The sequence below is a fragment of the Camelus dromedarius genome, chromosome 9 (assembly GCF_036321535.1).
Source record: "Camelus dromedarius isolate mCamDro1 chromosome 9, mCamDro1.pat, whole genome shotgun sequence".
NCBI classification, from domain to species: domain Eukaryota; kingdom Metazoa; phylum Chordata; class Mammalia; order Artiodactyla; family Camelidae; genus Camelus; species Camelus dromedarius.
The window spans coordinates 24,658,307-24,679,752 of record NC_087444.1 but is presented as its reverse complement, the minus strand read 5'-3'; the positions used below and the strand labels follow the sequence as shown (position 1 = coordinate 24,679,752).

Genomic DNA, 21,446 nt, shown 5'->3' with positions numbered 1-21,446 from the left:
TACACACATCTGCTACTCCCAATCCATATATTAAATATTAGTAAGACTTAATCTACCCATTTAGATTAAAAGGAATACAAGGAGACACAGCAGTATTTTCTTCTAACCAACAAGGGATTTTCTTGTGCCCCCTACTTTGGAGACCCCTGACCTACAGACATCAGTTATGAGCAGGTTCCCAAAGATAGCCCATTTCTCATCCCTCCCGTCTAAGCTCTTGGATCATGGTTAATCCAAGGCAGAATTGCCTGGTAACTCCTAAAAAACTCATGTCTATTTTATACTCAAAATAATATCACTGAAAACAGACAGATGCAGGGATTTGATGTGTGAGATACCAAAAGTGCTCTTTGTTCTCTCCTAAATGGAGAGCCACACGGTTATCCTGCTGTAGTAAGGCCAAAATCATCCCCCAAAAGGAGCCCTAATCTCCCTACAAAGCTGGAAAGGTACTCAGCTGACGCTGCAATGTTTTGCACCAGAAGACTGGTAGTTTCAGCCCAAAAAACAGTTAAGAACAGGTGTCACCACTCACCTGTTTGGCTTCAAAACGAACCTCAGTCTGGTTGTATATAAAAGGCATAAGATTATTTAATATTGTTCATTTGAACAATCAAGAGACCTGCTGAATATGATGATTCTTGTCTTATTATAGACCTGGCCCAGGATGTTCTTCCTAACAAAAAAAGAATGTAAAAAATAATGTAGACATGTGAGAAACCGGATTGGAGGTAGCAGGAGTAAGTAACCACGGGTGTCCTACAGCTCAGACTCTCTCCTAAGAGCAAAGTCAAAGTGGCTGACCCGCCTGTGTAGTTGTTAATGTGACTTGACAGGAGGCAGCACAGAAACAGGGCTAAAACATTAAGCTGGGCAGGGGCTGGGGGAAGAGGAGGAGAGGGGGTCCTAAAAGCCCTGAAACTCGATCATAAAGTGCAAGGGTAAGATAATGTCCCAACTGAGCCATAGCCGTTGGATGAATCTGGGGATCTGTTCGAACCTGTTTGACGTTTCTTTAAAGCCAGGGCTGGCAAACTCCAGCCCGAGGGCCAAAGAAGGTCCACTTCTGTCTCTAAGGTCTGATTGGAACACAGCAGTTCCGCACATCTATTTACAGACTGAGGCTACTTTTTGCTACTAGTGCAGAATTGGGTAGTTGCCATCAAGGCCAAAAATTGAAAATCTTTACTCTGTGGTTCTTTGCAGAAAAAGTGTGTCAATGCCTTCTTTAAAGCCTTGTTCATAAAACCACAATAATCACATCATCCATTGTGGGAAGAGAAAATGCGTTTTCGTCCTCCGCTCAAGTAATAATTCCGATCCAAGTAGACTAGCATTAAACGGACACCTTGTGTTCTGTGGCTCTTCTCTTTATTTCCTTCATGGCTCTGGTGGTTTTATCCCACTCTGCAGATGAGACACTGATGCTCAGAAAGGCCCCAAGGTGAGTCAGCAGTGAGGGCGGCATTTGCCGTCAGACTGCCTCCCTTGGGGGAAAAGATATTAAAAGCATTTTCGTTTATTATGATACCCTTGGTGGCTTTATTGCAACTGAGAGTTGGACTGAGACATCTGCACTTCCTTCTCTGACATCTAAAAATAAAGGAAATAAAACTAATGACATTGAAAGTAATAAAAAATGTAAATGAAATTATTTTTACTGCCAATTTTGTTGTTGGAATTACATGTTGATGACATTGAAAGAATGCAGAATTCTCCCCCTAGGACCTTCCCAATGAAGCGGGCTGGTGTCTCCATTAGGCCGTATCTGTAGGATTTTTGTAGGGCTCTGTGTGGCATGAGCAAGTTCAAGGATGAATATGGTGTTGCAACCTTTTCAAACATTGTTTATGTATAATAAATCAGCAATAATAAGAATATAAAAGGACAGAGCAGGGAGCCATTTTAACAAGTACCGAAGTCAAAGGTCTGTACATTTGAAACGAGGGGGCATTGAATTTTCACCTTGATCACAATGAAGCTTAAAGAGGTGACCAAGATGAGCGAAAAACAGCCACTGAAAATACTTTTCATTCTGATGCTTTGTATTAAGGTATTATTTGCCTTCCATAAAATGCACCCATTTTAAGGGTACAGTTTGATGAACTTTGGTAACTGTACACAGTTGTGTAACCACACCACAATCAAGATACAGTTTCCTGGTACCCCTTTGCTTTTGATTCCCTCCCCCCTATCCAGACCTTCATTGATCTGCCTTCTCTCATTCTTGCCTTTTCTAGAATTTTCTGTAGATGGGATTGAATAGTACATGTCATTGAGTGTATCAATATTTGTTCCTTTTTATTGTGAAATGTACTATGGGCCAAGACGGGGCCTGGAGAAGCACCAAGCCCGGGGAGAGTGGCCTGTCCTCTGCCTGCAGACAGAGCTCGTCCCTCCAAATAGTACAGCTTCACAGACAGTGATAGTCGGCCTCCGACCTCCCAGGGCCTTCTGTGTGCCACGCACACGCACAGCTGTGAACATCACACAATGAGATGGACTATGTCACGTAATCAACCCAGCAGTCACAGGAGCTGTGCTACAGTCTAACTTGACTTAAACAGGGATGGGAGACTTCCAACTGCAGTATTTTGGGATTCAGCCAAAATACTTTTTCTCTCTTTCTCACTGACCAAAAGGATACTTTTAAGTGACTGGTACCACACTGGAAAACATTTTTTAAGTAAAATGAGGGATGTCATTTAATGTGTTCTCTTCCAGTCTTTCTTCAGATGTGGGTAAGTCTAAAAGATATAGTTTACTGCAGCCCAGTAACCAAAGAGTTTAAGGTGATGGTAGCAAGGGCAATGAAACATTCAACTGGGAAAAAAGGACGTAAATGAGTTCAGAAGACTCCTAACGGAAAAGGACTTCACTTGTCAAACAATCTAAAGGTCCCCAGGTGTAGAAAATAACCAGAAATTGCATCTGAATTAGCATGCTAATGTCCATGGACTTTTCAGTTAAAGACAGTTTTAACCCTTAACCTTCTCAGCATCATCTTATTTATACTTGAATCACATTACAAAGACTTCTTATCTAGAATTTAGAGAAGCTGCTCTAAATTTTCCAAACAGATAAATGACTGCTTTAAACCCTAAAATCAGTTAGGTGCAGAGTAGGTGGGTCCGTTTTATGTACCGACCTCCCGCCCACCAACAGGCTTGGAATGAAAAGCTCTAAGCTTTACAGAATAACCCATTATCTTCCAGCAATCAGTTCCTTCCAAGATGAACTATATTTCCCTCATGGGTTGACCTTTTACACATTTTTATTTCTTTGATTGTAACATGAGTTTTCAGTGGTACCATTTCCCTGTACAAATCCAAGATGTAATAATCATTAAGCAAAAATGGCAGAAACTGGGCTATTTCCATTCACATTGTCATCAGGCAGAGTGGAAGTCCCTGGGCTGGTGTACAACCCAGAGGATAAGCACAGTCTGGTCTCGGTAAACTTTGATGCTGGCCACAATGTGCAGGCCACAAAGAAGCAGGAAGGGGCCACAACCAAACACAGGCAGCCTCTGGAAGCTGGAAAGGGAAGGGGTAACTGCTCTCTCAGAGCCTCCAAAAAGGAACACAGCTCTGCCAACACCTTGACTTCAGTCCCATAAGACTCACTTTGGACTTCTTTTCTCCAGAAATGTAAGAGAATAAATTTGTGTTGTTTTAAGCCACTAAATTTGTGGTCATTTGTTACAGCAGCTGTCGGAAACTCATACACTATCTCTGAAGAACCACCAATGACTAGCTTGCTCTTCTCTGTGACCAAAAACCATCTGGGATGATCATTAAGTTCCAGGCTACCCAGTCAACTTATTCACAATATAGTCAAGCCCTGGGCTGCTGTGCAGGAATAGGCAGGGCTCAGAGTAGCAGCAGTAATGGCCACTGTTGGTCTGAAATGAGATGTTTGGTATGTGCATTTTCAGAGAAATCCAGCTTTTTAAGACATAAACCAGTACAACTATTCATTCTCTATTCGAATGTTATGCCTAAGGAAAAAAAAATTTCCCCCAAGATAGTGCAATGTTTATAAATGCATTTATTATAGCTTGTCAGTCATGTATCTACTGTTTGGCAAAAATGTTTTGAATCAAGTTGTTATATTCATTGACTTGACTCCAAATCTTTTCCATTCAGGTCTGTGAAAACTCCTGACATCTGAAGCTTGACTGTCAAATTTCCATAGCAACAGGAAAAAGATTCTAAAAAAATCCAAATCTCAAGATTGCCGTTTACAGCTCTCGAACTCCACAACCAGGCTTCAGTTGTCCCAGATTTTTGTTTTCTTTGCAATTTCACTGGGTCTGTACTTCACCATTTTGACAGCATCCTCCTTTCTCCTTTAATTAATGGACTCTTCTGCATCTTCCCCGGGTGTTTAAAGATCATGGCATATAACTTGACCTTCTGGAAGCAGGAACAATGACTACTCTTTCTGATGCGCCACCATGTTGCTAGTCAGCGCCCCACACATCCTGTTTCGTCTGTGGGTTAGTATTTGTATATGTGTGAGTATCTGTATGTGTAGATGCCCGGTATTTATAGAGATAGACTATAAAGCTCAGTCTTGATATGTCATCCTTTCTTGAGAGGTTAAACAGATAAGGGTAGAAACTACAGCAGCTGACCCCTCCAAGGCCTCAGCATCAAACTGACCACTAGTCCAGATCACAGAGCTGAAGCTTCTCCACCGACCCGTTCAGTCTGAGCGCTGCCACCACCAGCCAGGCAGGTCCGCGGGAGGGAGAGCAGAGACAGAAGCCCTTTCTCCTTAGAATGAGGACAACGACCAGTTTTCACTGCCGTGATCCTGAACGAAAGGGGTGAGAAGCAGAGCTGGATATTTTACCATCAAATGCTTGGGCAACGATCTGCATTTGTAAGTGTCCAGAATCCAAAGTCCCAGTGATTTTTCTGGGGATACGGATCATGACAGAGAATCTCGCCCTCCTTGGTATATGTACAACATATATGTCAGCATGGAGGTCATACATGCGTATGAAGAGGTCACCAGGTACCATGTATATACAGATATCTGCCCACATGTATAGACATACCTTTATGCACATATGCACCGTTTGTTTCCTATAAACATGCATACAATAGAGTAAATACAGGTAGTTTTAAAAGTACCCTTTTGTGTGACTCGACTACCGTCGTTTGCAAACCTGAAAATAAAAGATGTTCTTGATGTATGAAAAGTAATTGATTTTTATTCTGTGAGCATGTAAAATTCAGAAGAAAAGTTAGCGCTTGTACTAAAATTATCTTCTTGTCAATAAGCTATAAATGCACCATCAAAGCTCACACCAAATTTTTCTATCAGATAAAACTAGTGACAGCCTGTGGCTTTTTACTAGAGCTTGCCACAACCTAGGGTAAGGTAAGTGTCTTAGCATATTTTAATACTGTTGCTTACTAAAGGTTTTAATCACACGCGCACACACGCTTTCTTATGCAATCTTTGTCTGTACCTGTGCTTTTCAGTTCGCTTTCTGTAGAAGATAGAAGTCACATGTTGTCTTTATTGTAGTGAAATTATGCAGCTAGAGTTCCATATATTGTATTTGTTTTGATAGTAAATCTTTTTGGAGCATATAGAATGCAGAGGTTTTTTTTTTTTTCCATTAAATAAATGGGTATTGGTGGTTAAAACTGCTGGACGGTAGCTCTTCTCTGATTTCTGTGTTGTATCTAACGTTGCTGATGCTGGGTCTTGCCTGGTGCAAGTTCATATATGTGACTGGCCGTTTGGGTCCCTGACATCCCCTGTTAGGTGGATGAGTCTGTAAAGCAACAAGACCCCGCTCACAGCTTGGGCAACACACTCATCCCACCCACCTTAGTGAACGATTTGAGCATCTTGCAGTCGGCTGTGACGATGATCAAATACTCCAAAAGGAGTGAGATCATCCTAAGTTTGATGACCGCATGACACTTAGTCCCAACATCTGTCCACCGTCCAGGACGTGGATGTTTTTCTCTTGAACAAATCCTGTTGGTTCACCGGAAGATGCCACACCCTGAAAGTGATAGCACGGTTCTCCATGAGTGCATGGAGCAGGCTCAGGGCCAGGGATCCAAGCCTGCGCCATCACACTTGACCAGGCTTCCTCTTCTGGCTTTACAGTGCACAACCCTGTGTCTCCCTGGTGGACCTCGCGCCCCTCTTCCCACGAGGCAGGGGGAGTGCTCCCTGGGAACACACCCAGGAGCATCCTCAGATGGCCGGGTGGTCAGCAGCCTACCCCACAGGCTCACTAACTAACCATCCAACAGCTCACCCTCCTCCATGGGCTGGGGCCATCCCTAGGGAGGAACACAGGCATCAAGTGACCATCCACTCAAGACACAAGTGCAAGACTCGCCCTTTTCTCTCAAGCCAGCGGGCTCTCTCTCACTTTACAAATCAAGCTGGTGGCTTAACTTAGTTTAGAACACAGAGAAATGGGAGAAAAGTGCATACTTCATTAACAAGCAGACTATGCCTTAATTTTCCCCTGTTTACGTATACTCCTGTGTCCCCAGAGTTCTTATCAGGACAGAGACGTTTCTATAGTGTCATTCTTTCTAATCCCTTCAACAACGACAACAAAATAGACCAAGTCTTAGAAGCCAAAGTGGTAGCATTTCCTGAACCACAGGACATTTTTTAACTTACTAGAATACACTGACATCGTTTACTGAAAGCAAATGTAGAATCAAACGTATTTCATAATTACCAATGCATTTTATTTTAGTCCAAGTTATTGGAAAAAAAGTCAAGTAAGAGGCAGAAATAGCTCTTCCCCATTACTGAGTGAAAGATTGAGGATTTTCTTTTTTTTTTAATTTTATTTTAATTGAATGAACAGTCACACCTTCTTCATCCTTTTTATTAGTGCATTAACCACCTTTGTTAATTAAAAATTATATTTTCCCCCCATTTTACGATTTATGATGAATTATTTGTTTCAGATCACTTGTTTCAACAAGCACATGCAAACATTTTCTAATTTCAATCACAGTTATCTTGCATACTGCCAGTTCTCTCCAAATGAACATCAGTTCAGGTCAATGTACCTGCAATGACTCTCAGCCAACACCTGCAAATCTGAACATCCTGACAAAATAAATCCAGCTCAATCTTGTGGTAGGTATCAAATAAGACTTTGAGTCTTAAAGAATGTTTTTAGAAATTGTGATGACTCATTCCAGATTTTTAAAACAACATTTTAAACAGTCTGATAAATGGAATAATCATTGACCATCGAACTCTGGAAGTAGATCAGATTGCATTTTATGCAACATAAATACATGGAGGTCTTGATCTTAAAATGTGGCAACTAAAAAATTGTTACATAGGCTATGTTTGATGCTGGGTTTAGTGCCGCTGAACCGATACACAAGCTAGCCAAGTGATTCTGCAGAAGAGTCCACAGTTCCCCTGGAGTGTCTGAACAAGGTACAAAAATGTAATTAACAATAATAATAATAATAGTTTACATGTATCGATTACTTCTTATGGGCCCACACTGTATAAAATTCTTTGTACCTTTTAACCCACTGCATCCTTACAGTAACCGTGAGGCAGCACTATTATCTTCTCCAACTTACAGACAAAGAAGGCTGAGGCTCAGGAAAACCAGACTGGTTACCTAAGGTAAGGGGCCTCTAGAACCAGAACCCAGGCCACGTGGCTTCATGGGTCATGTTGGCCCTGTTGTATCACGTGCCACTCCCAGTTCCCAGACAGAAAGTCTGCTTCAGACCAGAAAACCCTCGTCTGAAGCTTCAGTTAGCGTGATTGTCCATACCCACTAAACAGACTTTCTACCATGTCTTTTTATTATTATTATTATTATTGAAGTATAGTTGATTTACAATATTGTATTGGTTTCTGGTGTACATATATCTTAATTCGAGGAACTTTCTGTTAAGAACTGTTAACACTAGTCTAAATTAATTCATTCCTCTACAAGATACCATCATGTTCTTATTTCCTCCCTTCCCTTCTGTGGTTGGTTAGCAGGTACATGAGGGGCTTCAACCCGATTAATTAAATACCCAGTTATCCCAACATTCATTCCCATCCTCCCAAATGCCCGGTCCCTGCAAGACCAACTAAGGGGAGGGGAAGGTGAGGCAGAGAGTGGTATAGGATCTTCAAGAGTTTGTACTGTGCTTGGCTATAGACAAAATCTAAAGGACCTGCAAGCGGTTTCTGATTTTGTAAATGGAGCACATTAATCTATTCATGTGGAGTTGACTTAAGCAGGAACCAACAGGAAGATCACTCCAAGGAGGAAAAAAATCACACCAAGGGAAAGGCAAGCACTGAAAAAGGACCAACTACTTTTTCTGTTTAACAACTAAATAATTATAGTGATGATAATAATAACAAGAGTCATGATGATGAAAATCTAATGATCTGGCTACACCTTTTGCAAAGACGATACCTCCTGTCTTCCCTCCTTAACTAGCCCTTAAGACCTGGACCTTCTCATAATCCAATGAGAAGATGCTTTTGTAATCCTTCATCCAGCACCATCAACAATTCCGTTGCATGTATGATGTGTTACCCTTATTATATTTCCTACTGCTAATGGCGAGCCCATGACTGAAAAAATTCTATGGTGTTGACTGTATTCATGTAAAGTATATACAAAATAGGTAGAGACAGAAAAAACGGATGTATGAACAAAGATTTCAGGTAAGAACTTTAATTATCTCAATTAAGAATAAGTCTATAATGTAAGCAGGAATCATTTAGCTACTCATCAAATTCAGGAGGCAGAAAAGCCTCTTCCTACTTTCACACCGCATCATTATCAGAACACGAATTGGTGGAGGGTTGCTGATCTTGGTCAGCCTTTGAAATTTGGTTTGGCTCCCAAGTGCTTGCTGGGCAGTAGGGATGCAGTGAGAAGCAATGGGTGTCAGAAAATCACAGTAATTTTTCACCACGAAGCCACAAAGCCTCTGAGAAATTGGTCACGGAAGCACTATAAATATATGCTGAAAGTTTCCATTTTCTGCTGTTTTTTTAAAGCTTTCCCTTTAGACAATAATCAAGTCATTCTTTATCTACAATATACATGCGATCAGATTATTAAAGAGTTGAAAATAAAGGCTATACGAAAACAATTTTTGCGTCGTCATGCACATATCAACACTGTTCTGGTCTAAAATATTATTTATTCCCCCCAAGATAAAACATTACAGAAAGTTTAAATAAATTTGTTTCATAAACACTCAAAAAGGATGAAAGTTTATCATTTAAAAATACTTCAGTTCTACCGCGGATTTAGTACCTTTGGGCCCTAGTTGCTGAATTGCTTAGTTTCTGGGCTATAAAGTAACATGTGACTTACTATGTAGTCGCCATGAAATTTGTAACTTGTCTGTGAAATAAAGGTTATCTGGGATTTTTAACGTGTGTGCTTGGTCTTAGACTGGCCTTAGTACAGTTTAAACACAGTGACAGAACAAAGGTCTATGTTTTCAAATGGTGCTCTGGCTGGCTGATAATTAAAAGAGCAAGAGTAAAATCAGTGCTGCCTGCTGATAATTAACTCTTTTCCTTTCTTCTTTCATGGCAGTCAAATCCTTCTGATTTGGAAAAAACATACAGATGACTGATAGGTAGACAGACAGACACACACATACAGAGGTGCAGAGTGAGATAGATAAATAGACACTAGATGGACAGACAGACATCAAGATTACTTTAGTGAGATCCTTAACAAAAAAGAGGAGGAAGGCGCTAGTACTTTATAAGTGCCTCCTTGGCTAGATATTTCACATGTTGATGTATGTATATGTGTATTTACATATTATGTTATACATTTTACATGTAATATATAACTCTATATTATATGTATAATTTATGTAATTCACAGACTATTGAAAGAGATTATCTCCACTGTACAGCTGAGAAAATGAGGTTCACAAAGTTAAAACTATCTTACACCAGGTCTCACACCTAGTAAGTGGTGTATATGACTCCAAGACCGGTACTTTTTCTACTGTCTCCTAAGACAGCACCACTCATCTGTCACCAGGAATAAACAGAACCAAGTTTGTATCATCACCTACGTGAAATTGATGATGACAAAGCCATTGGCTAATGATGGGATAAGCAAAGCAGACGATAACCAAACTTGGCGTTCAGTCTCTAAGAAACATTTCCTCCCTCCCTTGGCAGTTGGCCTCTAGGAAATTGCTGGTTTGGGTGAATAAATAGGAAATTGATTCCTTGTCAGCTGTCAGCCAATCACAGAGACATGAATTTGGAAAATCACCACAATAAACATGAGAAACATAAATCAACACTTCAAACTAAAAGCAAAATGATTTGAGATGTATCTGGACCCTGCTGGTCACACTGGTCCTCCCCATGAAAGCAGTTTTCTGTTCTTTGTAATCACAGCCTCAAAGAGACCCTTGCCTGCTCATCTACCCAAGACAAGGTATCCAGTGGCTCTAGCCAGGGTGTGCTCCAGGGATTCTAGCAAAACTTGATCTCATGGGAATCTAAGCCAAGAGGACTGTGCTGGGGTGAAGGCATGTCTCAACTAAATTTGCCCAAATTAGACTCTTTTCTCTACATCACAAAGCTCTACCTTTGCCCCTCTGCAAGTTTGATTCTGAATCCCTCCCTGCCCATCCTCACCAGCAAGGCAGCGTCTTCACTGCTGAGGGTCATTGGTGCCCGGAAGGATTGTTCTATACAAAATGGCACCTGCAGAAATTCCCAACTGTCCTTTTGAGATTTCTCCCCAAGGAGAAGTGACTTGTTACCCTGATTCAGCAGCATTTCCCAAAGTGTGCAATGATATACTTAAAATTTGTTACCAGGTTAGACCTTATGTTTACTGTTCTTACCACACATAAAAAACAAAAATAATAAAGGGGCTGGAAGGAAATTTTGGGAGGTGGTGGATATGTTCACAGTCGTGATGGTGGTAATGATCTCATGGGCATTTACTTACCCTAGACTCATCAAGTGAAGATATTACATATGTGCATCTCACTTACAGAAGGCATACCCACATACCACCTAGCATCACTTAAGTGCATTTTAATAGAAACAAAACAAGCAAAAGCACACAAAGAGAGGTGAGGTCCAGACCTGGTAACTGCAGGCAGCACGTTCTGGTGTTTCTAGAACCTTGGCTGTGATGTGGTCACACAGGAAGGGCACAGGCTCACCAGGATGGAGGTGTTCTGTTTCCTTTCTTTCTTTCTTTCTTTCTTTCTTTCTTTCTTTCTTTCTTTCTTTCTTTCTTTCTTTCTTTCTTTCTTTCTTTCTTTTTTTCTTTCTTCCTTCCTTCCTTCCTTCCTTTCTTTCTTTCTTTCTTTCTTTCTTTCTTTCTTTCTTTCTTTCTTTCTTTCTTTCTTTCTTTCTTTCTTTCTTTCTTTCTTTCTTTCTTTCTTTCTTTCTTTCTTTCTTTCTTTCTTTCTTTCTTTCTTTCTTTCTTTCTTTCTTTCTTCCTTCCTTCCTTCCTTCCTTCCTTTCTTTCTTTCTTTCTTTCTTTCTTTCTTTCTTTCTTTCTTTCTTTCTTTCTTCTCTTTCTTTCTCTCTTTCTCTCTTTCTCTCTTTCTCTCTTTCTCTCTCTCTCTCTCTCTCTTTCTTTCTTTCTTTCTTTCTTTCTTTCTTTCTTTCTTTCTTTCTTTCTTTCTTTCTTTCTTTCTTTCTTTCTTTCTTAACCACTTTCAGCCGCTGAGAGGAAGGAGTCCATGAAACAGGGGAGGTGAGTGGAGGAAGAGGTTCTGATGGGAGCTGGTTGGAGAAGCTGGGAGCCAGGGCCCAGCTCTCAGTTTTGGATGAACCTTCGGGCCTGGGCCAGAGGAATGATGCTGCTTCCTCTGAGACAGAACGGACGGAAGTGATACAGGGGTTGAGGGAGGGATGTGTGTAGCTAAGGAGGGCGGGATGGAGGGGGTTTGGCAATAGTTTCTATTTTTGCCACAGAACAGAACAGTGTAAGGTCATCCTCTGAGAACTGAGTCTGAAGAGACTGGAAAAGTCTGGAATGCCCACTAAAGGCTGTAGTCAGCATGGCCCGGGCCACCAGAAGGATGAGGTGTCACATCCTGAAAATGTCACAGGGCCACGTCAGCAGGTGTGTGATTCTCAGCAGCATCTGGTGACCTGGGAGAAAAGCAAACCAGGTGCCCAGCAGCTTCAGCTAGGGTCAAAATGGAGCTGATGCAGGTGCAACTTGGGAAAAAGCGAATTAAACGTTCTCAAAGGCCCTGCAATGATCATTCCTCCTCTGCTCACAGAAGGCCAACACAACACCTCACTGCGGAGCAGGACACATGTGTATCCATACCTGCGCAGCGCACAGCTGAGGAAGGTGTGAACAACAGCCCAGCTTGAACCAAAGAGCAACCAGGAAAATACCACATGCAAGGCACATCAACCCAAACCATCTTGAAAGGGGAAAAGAGAATTGCTTGTCAGGCAGTTCACTTAGAAAGAGCCAAATTTTTTTTTTTTTTTTTTTTTTGGTAATACTTTTAATCCTAAGAGGAGATCCCTCTCATCTGAGGGTGAACCCCCACCCACTCCGGGAGACACCCAGTACTGTCTGGCGACACATTTGGTTGCCACAAATTGGCAGGAGAAAGGGGTTGGGACATGCTACTGGCATCTAGTGGGTAGAAGTTGCTCAGCATCCCACCGTGTACAGGACACATCCCAGCTCCCCACAGCAGCAGAGAACAATCTGACCCAAAACGCCAACAGTGCAATAGGGGCTGAGGGGCTTCCATCCCCTCATGTTTCTTGACTCGGGGGTGGTCACAAGAGTGTGAGGACTTTGTAAAAAGTCACTTAAGATGTTCGCACCATCCAGAACGTCTATTATACTTAAAAGTTAAAATCAAAGCGCCCCACCACTTAGGCACCACCACTCGACCCTCTGGGGGAGAAGGAAACACTGGGTTAGGCTGTATCCAGGGCCGCAGATGGGTGCTGGGCCCGTGGTGGGCACGCCCCTCACCCCGAGACCTCAGAGTCTCCTCCAGGAACCCGACCTCTTCTCCCTTCTCGGGATTTGTGGGGTTTTGTTGAAGAGCAAGGGGAGACACAGGTCTGGACTTGGCACCTCGCAGGCGCCCGAGAAAGGAAGCTCTGCCTTTAACGACAGCCTGGCAAGAAAGCAAGGCCACGCCTTGCGTTTCAGTTTTCCTCCCGGGGCGGGGCTTGGAGCGGGGTGTGGTGGGCGTGTCCTGGGCGGAGCTTAGTGGAAGGGGCGGGGCGCGCTGGGTGGTGCCGGCGAGGCAATGAGAGGAGGGGCGGAGCCTCGCCTCGGAACGGAAGCGCGAGACCTCAGGCCTTTCCGTCGCGTGACGCAAACTACAGCTCCCACAACACCCCGCGGTCTCGCAGTTGGCCTCTGTGGTCGCGAGAAGAAGCTGCTGGGGGCGTCTGCGGAGACAAACGGAAGTGTAGGTGACGGTCTGAGGCAGCGCCGCCAAGCTGGGCACCGGGGAGATGGCCGAGACTGACCCCAAGACTGTGCAGGATCTCACCTCTGTGGTAAGGGACGGCTGTGAGCGCCCGAGGCCGCGGCACCCCCGGGCGGCGCCGGCGAGGCCCGCGGACCGAGGCGTCCCCTCAGCGGCCGCTGGGGCCGGTCTCTGGAGGCCCCGTTTCTAGAGGCTTCAATGGCCGAGGCCTCGCCACCCTGAGCCCCGGGCCGATGGCTTTAGCCCCTGCCTCTGCTGACGCGCGCAGGCCAGACCCCCCGCAGCCCCATTCGCTCGCTGACCGCCGGGTCTCCGCCAGCTCCCGTCCCCACCCCCTCGGCCTTGCGCGCCCCACCCGGCGAGTCCTCCCTCACACCCGGTGTCTCGGAGCCGTCCGAAGCTCCCAAAAGACCCAACAAATTGTGAAAAGCAGCGGGCCCCCCAAGTCTGATTTGACAGGTGGGGAAACTGAAATCCCAGGGACAGGGAAATTGAAGGCCACGGAGCCGCGGAGGATTGGGGCTGGAACCTGGGATCCTGGCCTCTCCCTGGGACCAGGGCGCCTGTCCTGATCCCGTGAAGGTGACTCGGATGAGCGTAGGGTGTTGTGTTTTGTTGTTTCATAGGTGCAGACACTCCTGCAGCAGATGCAAGATAAATTTCAGACTATGTCCGACCAGATCATTGGAAGAAATATCCTTTATTTGTAGTCAGCCTCTTAGGGGTCTTTGAATCCCATTTTCTGGGTGGTGGTGTCTATAAGTGGGTGGTTTGCAGGCCAACTTCCGCCAGTCATTTATCAAATTTTTTTACGGAGTTTGGAGGTACTCTGAGAAGTGCTTGGCCAAGAGCTGGAGATCACAGCTGAGCTAGGCTAGGTCCCTGGCTACGAGGAACTTACAGTCTATCTATAGTATTGTCGGGTATGATTGACTGTGGACTGTGAGCTATGTGTTTGATGTGTATCTCTCCTCTGATCCTCACCTGAGGGAGAGATGGTAGTGTTAACCTTTGGGGGGGTGAAGAAACGGGAAGCTTAGAAAAGGGAAAGAACTTGCTCAGGTCCCATCACTAGCAAAGGGCAGGGCTCTTAACCAGATACTAACAATATCCAAAGGAAGCTGGAAAACCCCACTTTCATTACGTCGCTGTGTTGAAGGCCGTAGTCTGCAGGGCCCTGGAGGAGAGGAGTAAGAAATGGGAGCTGTTGCATGGTCCTTAGCTTCCCTACTTGACGACATGAGTAGTCGCATTGATGACCTGGAGAAAAACATTGCAGACCTCATGACCCAGGCCGGGGTGGAAGAAGTGGAAGGGGAAAACAAGATCCCTGCCACACAGAAGAGCTGAAGGTGAGGGGGAGCGGTAGAAGTGTGGTGCACTCAGTGTGATTTTTGATGTAGTCAGATTTTCTTCAGATCTGTCCCGGGCCCTGACCCAACAAGCATCCCTTTATTGGTACCCCTGTGGACTCCAGGCTTTGAATTTTCCATGCCAAACTAATTCTTTATGTAAAATTTATTTTCCCTCTTTTATCAATTAGACCTGGATCTCTACTGTTAAGACCCTTGGTTAACATTAAATAACCACTGAGTTTATTTCATTACAGCTAAAGCAAATATATTTTGTTGGCCTGAAAATTCTCATCCCTGGCAGATTTTTCAATAGGTTTGGTTTTTTTCAAACAGATAACTCAAACACCCACATTGCCACCTTGATAAAGGCCGTCAATTCTGAGGATTCTCTGGGGAGCACCCCCTGCAATAGGTACATGCCAGGGCGATGACTGATTATGACTTAGATGACCTAGATTATGGTCACGTGAAGCCTTCACCCTAGAGTTGATTTAAATTTCCATTGTTCAGCTACAGATATCAGAAGAAAGACTAAAATCAAAAACATCCATTATAGGAAGATAGCTAGACACACAGGTGACAGCCTTATTCTCACCAGAGTGGATTTCTTCAGGATAAGCCTTTATTTTTTTTTTTTCATTAAATGATATTACAAGATATTGAACATAGTTCCCTGTGCTATACAGAAGAAACTTTTTAATCTTTTTATATGTAGTGCCCAACATTTGCAAATCTCAAACTCCCAAGTTTATCCCCTCACACCCGCTTTCCCCTGTAACCATAAGATTGTTTACTATGTCTGCGAGTCTGTTTCTGTTTTGTAGATGAGTTCATAGTGTCTTTTTTTTTTTAGATTCCACATATGAGTGATATATGGTTTTTTTCTTTTTCTGGTTTACTTCAATTAGAATGATAATCTTTAGGTCCATCCATGTTGTTGCAAATGGTGTTATTTTATTCTTTTTTATGGCTGAGTAGTATTTCATAGTATAAATATACCACAACTTCTTTATCCAGTCATCTGTCAATGGACATTTAGAGGATAAGCCTTTAAACTCCCTTTTCTCCCATCCCATTTTTAGCATTTTAATTCCCCATGAAAGTAAAGTTTACCAAGAATGTTTAGGTAACTAGAATGCCACGCAGAATATACAGTAAAAGACACCAAATTCCTTTTTTATTTCCTCAGCATGTGCTGGCTGGACCAAATTATAGGTAACTATGAAATACAGTTGCTTTGAAGTCCAAGAAAATAAATAGAGGTTTGGGAGGTAAAAGACTTTTAAATTTGCTGTTATCTTAACAGTGGATTGGTTGGTTGGCTGTGAGTAAATCACAGAGTTGTTTTGTGAGGGTTGTCATCTTGATCCCTCTGTAGAGGTGACATGGCCAGTGTCCTGCCAGCCCTAGGAGCTTCTCTTGGTCTTACCATGCAGCCGTCAGAAACCCCATCAAGTGAATAAGAACACCCTGTTGAGAAGTGCAGGGTAGAAGAATTTCCAGATACGAGGCTAATTCAGAGAAAGGAGTGGGAATAGGATACAGATTGACAAGTTTTTTTGTAAAGATTTCCATCTTGTTTTTGCTAGAATATGGTGCAGAGAAAATATGTTTAGTTCAATAGAGGATTCTGAAGGGATATTTAGTTGTTAATTCTGTCTTGTTTTTATTTGTCCTTATAGAATGAACAGCACGTTGATGGCTTTTCCTTTTTCAGCAGGTCGCTCATTTACACTGAAATCTGGAACACCCTTTGTACAAGCCAAGAGAAGACGGCTTTTTGCAACTAACTACTATGTGTAGACAGGTTTTATATTATAAAGTGTGCGTTCTTCTTACCACGTACTATCTAGTTAGTTTATAGAGTGATTTCCCTCCCCAGCTCCCATGTTTCTTGAACATGGTAACTTCACATCTTGGACCTTGATCAGTTGTGCTATTAAACACTAAAACTTTGGCGGTTCTTGCATATAATTGTCAAATTTTTTAGTGTATTTTTGTGAAGTCATTTTTTTCTCTATCATTCCCTTTGTAGTAGTTGCTATTTGATAAAAGTTGCTATGTAATTTTTTTTATTAGACACATAGTGGATCCTTCGGTTGTAATTAGATTTTGTGAAGTAAGACATTTATAGTTAGGGTTCTCAGACAGGGTGACTGTTGAGCGAACACCAAATAGTGTGTTGGTGATATTTCTCAAGTGGTTAGAAACATTTAAGATTGTGTATTCATAAGTATCTGACACTGCTCTGTTTCCAAAACTCAGAATTGAATCTTGATTTTATGTCTTGAGTCCCTGAGGTCAGATGCTAAAGTAACAAAGAGTAACTACTGCCACTTTAGTGTTGGAACTTTTGAATACAGAAAATGACAGAATTGCCTGATGTAATGAGGCGTTCAGTAGTTACAGTTTTGCATGAAATTTGAATACTTTAGTAGGACCTACATTGTCCATCTACAGTAGTTACCATAGGAAATCTGGCAGGATTGTTCAACTCTTTTAATTCAACTTGTGAGCTGCTGGCTGGGAAGAAACAAAAAGGAGACAGACCATGTTAAGCCCTTGTCAGTTGCTTGGCTCGAAAATGATAAATGACTTGTAGTAGGCTTGAGTTTTTAAGAAAGACTTTTTCTTTAAACTGTTTCTTACCTAAATTCGTGCAGAGTAATGGTTTTATTATTGATGAATAAAGACAGGGACAGTAACTCCTGCAGCAACAGGGGTGCTAGGCCTGAGAGTCAGGCCTGCTGTGAGGGAGACCCTGTGACTGTCACAGCAGGGGGATCTTGTGTACAGAAAACTGAAGATGTGGAGGGATGAACTAGTGCTTTAGAGGAAAATCCCTAGTCAACACAGAATGATTTTTTTAAAGTTTCCTATGTTACCAGTCTTGATTGTTTGTATTGCAAATATATAATAATATTAAGAAATAATTTGTCCTATTTATAAATTATATGGGGAACACAAAGGAGTCAGTTTCTTCTGGGATAAGATGAATTACTCACTATTATTACTAAGCTGCAGAAACTCCTTTGCTGGGCCAGTGGGTCGTGCTGCGAGGTGTAGCCCTGAGCACCCAGAGTGGACTGGGCTCTAAAGACCGGACAAAGCTGTGTGTGGGATGCTCCCAAGCCTGGAAGATGGCAAGTGGACAGTCGGGATGGAAGGAGTTGGCATCCTTGGAAGATTTCAGAGGAAGCTCCCCTGACCAAAAATACCTGCCATGAATAAAGGTGCCTGAAATCCTGCTCTTGGCACTTTTTTTGTGTCAGAAATATCTGTTTGGTTTTCCATGTTTCATACCCTTTCAGATGATCAGCTGGAATCAAAACGGGGTGGGAGGCATTGGGAGGGAAGGACCGTGCCACCAAGAGGGAGGCAGAGGAGCAGGGAACCTCCGACTATGGGTTCGCCCAATGATGGTGAAGGAGCGGACGTCTGATGTGGTCCAGAGGGAAACCTTAGCCAGGTGTACCCCCTAGGACGCTTATCCCTGGAGAAGCTCCAGCAGAGAAGGGTCTGTACTCACTGGGAGGTAGAATCTTGCCCGTGGAGGCAATTCACCCAGTGCAAATTAGCACCAGAAAGGCTCTGAGCCCATGGAGCAGAAAGGGGATTTAACTCATCTGCCAATTTCCAAACTATTTGGCCAGGGATCTTTTTTTATACTCAGCACCTAATTAACCTCTCATTGAGCCAGCGTAAGGTGTGAAATGCACCTGCGGAGATACTAGTTAAAGCCAATCAGTAGCCCTGTGGTCACTTCCTAGACTGCACTCCAAGTGCTCTCTTGACACTTACCCAGCCTTGGCCTCCTGTGAAATGGGCTCTGTGACCCTGGGAAGCCTTCACATCATCTGTGCTTTCCCTCAACCTGAGGGTCCCCAGGTAGTGCAGAACGTGGTACCTGTAAGTTACCACAGCGCCGCGCACCCAGGTGCTCCGGCCACAGCCTCCCCATCAGGCTCAGCCTTTTGAGCACAGCCTGGTTTTGCCAGAGAAACACCTCTTTCCCCCTCTGACCCTCCCCCCAGGGTTCGGGACACCCTGCTGGTCCTGGAGTCTCTGCTCTGTGAAGGCTTCTCTCAAGGTCAGCATTGCCTCTTTCTAGTTCCGGGCATAATCTTTCTGTGCAGGAATATCTGTCTACCCCTCTTATTCTCCAACTATTTTTTGTTCATTTATAGGCCAGTGAAGATCCCACTTAGAGCTAAGGACTCCAGCTAGCATGCATGTGCTTGCAGTAAGCAGAACAGCCTTAGATGTGATTAAATGCCCTCATCTGCTAAGTCCAGACACCCCATCAGCTTCCTCATTTGGCCTCTAGTTAATCCTGCTTTTGTTCAAGACATAGGAGTTTTAAATGCTTTAATATTATTTCATCAGTTTATTTGTATACTGTTTCATGTCTAGCTAAAGTGCCACCATGTTTGACCTTATCAGAACAAACGTACAGCGTTTCAGGTAATTAAAGTTTCATTTGCCTTTGTGAATCGTAACAGCACTTACAACATCGTTGCTGTGGGGACATAGAGTCCAACAAACCACTTAGAATGAACTTAACATTCTGTTTGTAAATGGAAAGTTTCCTATGTGGATATTTATGTTCCTTTTTTCAATTCTGTAGTCTATATATTTTAAGTAAATTAAAACAGGAATTTGCACAATATGTTGTCAGATCTAGCCCTGTGAATTAACTAGCAACAGTTAACGATTAGTCATAACTAAGAGCATCTATGAAAGCATTGTAAACCACTGTGCTGCGCTGGCATTTTGTTTACGTCACTTGGCTTAATCCTCACGACAGCCCTGAGTTAGGTTTTTATCTGATCAGCCGTTTTAAACAGAACCCAATGCTGGGTGACAATTGACCGAGGTGTCACAGCTGTTTCCTGCCTGTGGTTATGAGAGCTAAGATTTCCAGCTCCTCACGTCCCAGGCTGTTTGGGAATCAGCACCCCACTGCCTGGGTGGATCTTGAAATTCGTTTTCAAAAGGCTGATTTTGCATTTTCAATTAAGCATGACCTAAGTTAAATAATAAACAGGCTTGATGTGAATTTTTGTTCAGAATTAAAACTATTCAGGGCTGGTAGAAATGCTCCTGGACTATCTTCTTCCACCCCACCCCCACCCCCAGCCCCAATCAGTTATTTGAGAACAACTGTAGAAACAAATCCAGTTCGGTTTCTCAAATGTCTGCCTTGACAAACCGCAGGGAATACTAACTACTGGTTTTCACAGTGATTTCCTTGCTAACAGCCCTGTCATTTCTCACACAAAAATTATCCCTTGAGACCCACCTTGGGGGACAAAAAGACTGCCTCCCCCAGTGACCTCTTTGCTTACTATCTTATCAAGTCTCTTTGTTTAAAAAAAAAAAAAAAAGTGCAAAGGTCTTAAGGTACCCATGCATCCATCACCTAGAACCTTGTCTCCTGGGAGTGATATTAAGGGTCTGCCTTTAGCTGCAGCCTCTTTAAAAACTCTTTCAATGAATGAAAAGCGGGTTGGGGGTAGAGGGCTGTGAGTCAGTGCCCAAAAATGAAAACCAGAGGGATTGTGACTGAACATCACTCATTGACCTCACAAATCACTTTGGAAATAGGAAAGGAGTTTGTTTCTACAGGTCGGGTTGAGTCTGTTAGAAAAGAATCGTTTCTAATGCTTTGCCCTCACGCTGAGGCTTTCGCCGAGAGAGGCGCCTGGAAGCTCCTCAGACACCTGCCTAGGATGAGGTCTGTGTCTAATAGATGCAGAACATCTGCTTCCACAGGCCCTGGCCACTGCTGTTGGTCCCTCCTTGAGCAAAGCCAAGCATGTTCACATGCACACATGTAAACTGCGTGTGTAAACCTCACAGAGATGCTCCGCTGCTTCGTGGTAATAATCGTGGCTGTATGTGTATGCTTTCCTACTTTGTGGATGCCTTTTAACCAACTATATGGATCAGTGGCAAAATGTCTACTTTCCAAAAGAAGTAATATCGTTTCCAAATAGTTAAAAAGAGTTTAGGATCGAGCCGTCTGAAAGAATTCAGCTGCAAAGGAGGCTAGATTGTCTCACAAGGAACAGCTGCCCCAGGGAGACTGAATTCCACACCTGCCAGACCATCAAAGACGCAGAATGCACCACCGAGGGGTATCCCACAGAAAGGTATGCCTTGCTCCTTTCCTCTCATCTCTGTTTTAAGAGTGAAGACAGCATTTCCCCAAAGTTGTTCCTCTTGCTGTGCCCATACCTAACACAACCCTCAGCAAGGCACCAGGCGCAGGGCGTCGCTGAGCCCAGTGATGCTCATGTTTCAGTGCCACTGGCATCCGGTGGGCAGAGACCAGGGGTGCTGCTCGACACCCAACAAAGCACAAGGCGGCCCCACCATAAACAATGATCCAGCTCCAAGAGTCAACAGTGCCCAGATGGAGAAACCCCCGCTTAACCCATTGAGGATTCAACTGCGCCTGGTATCAGGTGTCTTCTAATAGCTCCCGGCCCCTCAGAGGAGAGGAGACTGAGAACTGGACTGGGGTTCTATCCAGATGGAAAGGGAAAGCTGCTGGTTCCAGACTGCTTAGGTGTAGCTTCTCAGTTATAAATTGTAACACTGGAGATGGTGAAAT

The 21,446-nt window shown here is 43.4% G+C and overlaps 2 protein-coding genes across 4 annotated transcripts in view; both read left to right on the top strand.

The window, feature by feature from the left end:
* The window catches only part of CDH13 (cadherin 13), a 1,287,194-nt gene extending 1,281,523 nt beyond the window's left edge, over window positions 1-5,671 (top strand). For both annotated transcript variants that reach the window (XM_064488932.1, XM_010980492.3), the window contains one exon: window positions 4,149-5,671. In XM_064488932.1, the coding sequence (XP_064345002.1) occupies window positions 4,149-4,156 (8 nt within the window). In that variant the 3' untranslated portion in view covers window positions 4,157-5,671. The remainder of the gene's footprint in view (window positions 1-4,148) is intronic.
* Window positions 5,672-13,381: 7,710 nt separating this feature from the next.
* On the top strand, window positions 13,382-18,075 carry HSBP1 (heat shock factor binding protein 1). 2 transcript variants are annotated; one of them, XM_031457991.2, is made up of 4 exons: window positions 13,382-13,542; window positions 14,099-14,165; window positions 14,704-14,824; window positions 16,545-18,075. In XM_031457991.2, the coding sequence occupies exons 1-3, from the start codon at window positions 13,498-13,500 to the stop codon at window positions 14,820-14,822; spliced, it is 231 nt and encodes a 76-aa protein (XP_031313851.1). In that variant the 5' UTR covers window positions 13,382-13,497; the 3' UTR covers window positions 14,823-14,824; window positions 16,545-18,075. The 2 variants fall into 2 exon arrangements, with proteins under 2 accessions (XP_031313851.1, XP_031313850.1); XM_031457990.2 differs by having other exon boundaries at window positions 13,383-13,542; window positions 16,548-18,075.
* Window positions 18,076-21,446: the final 3,371 nt, after the last annotated feature.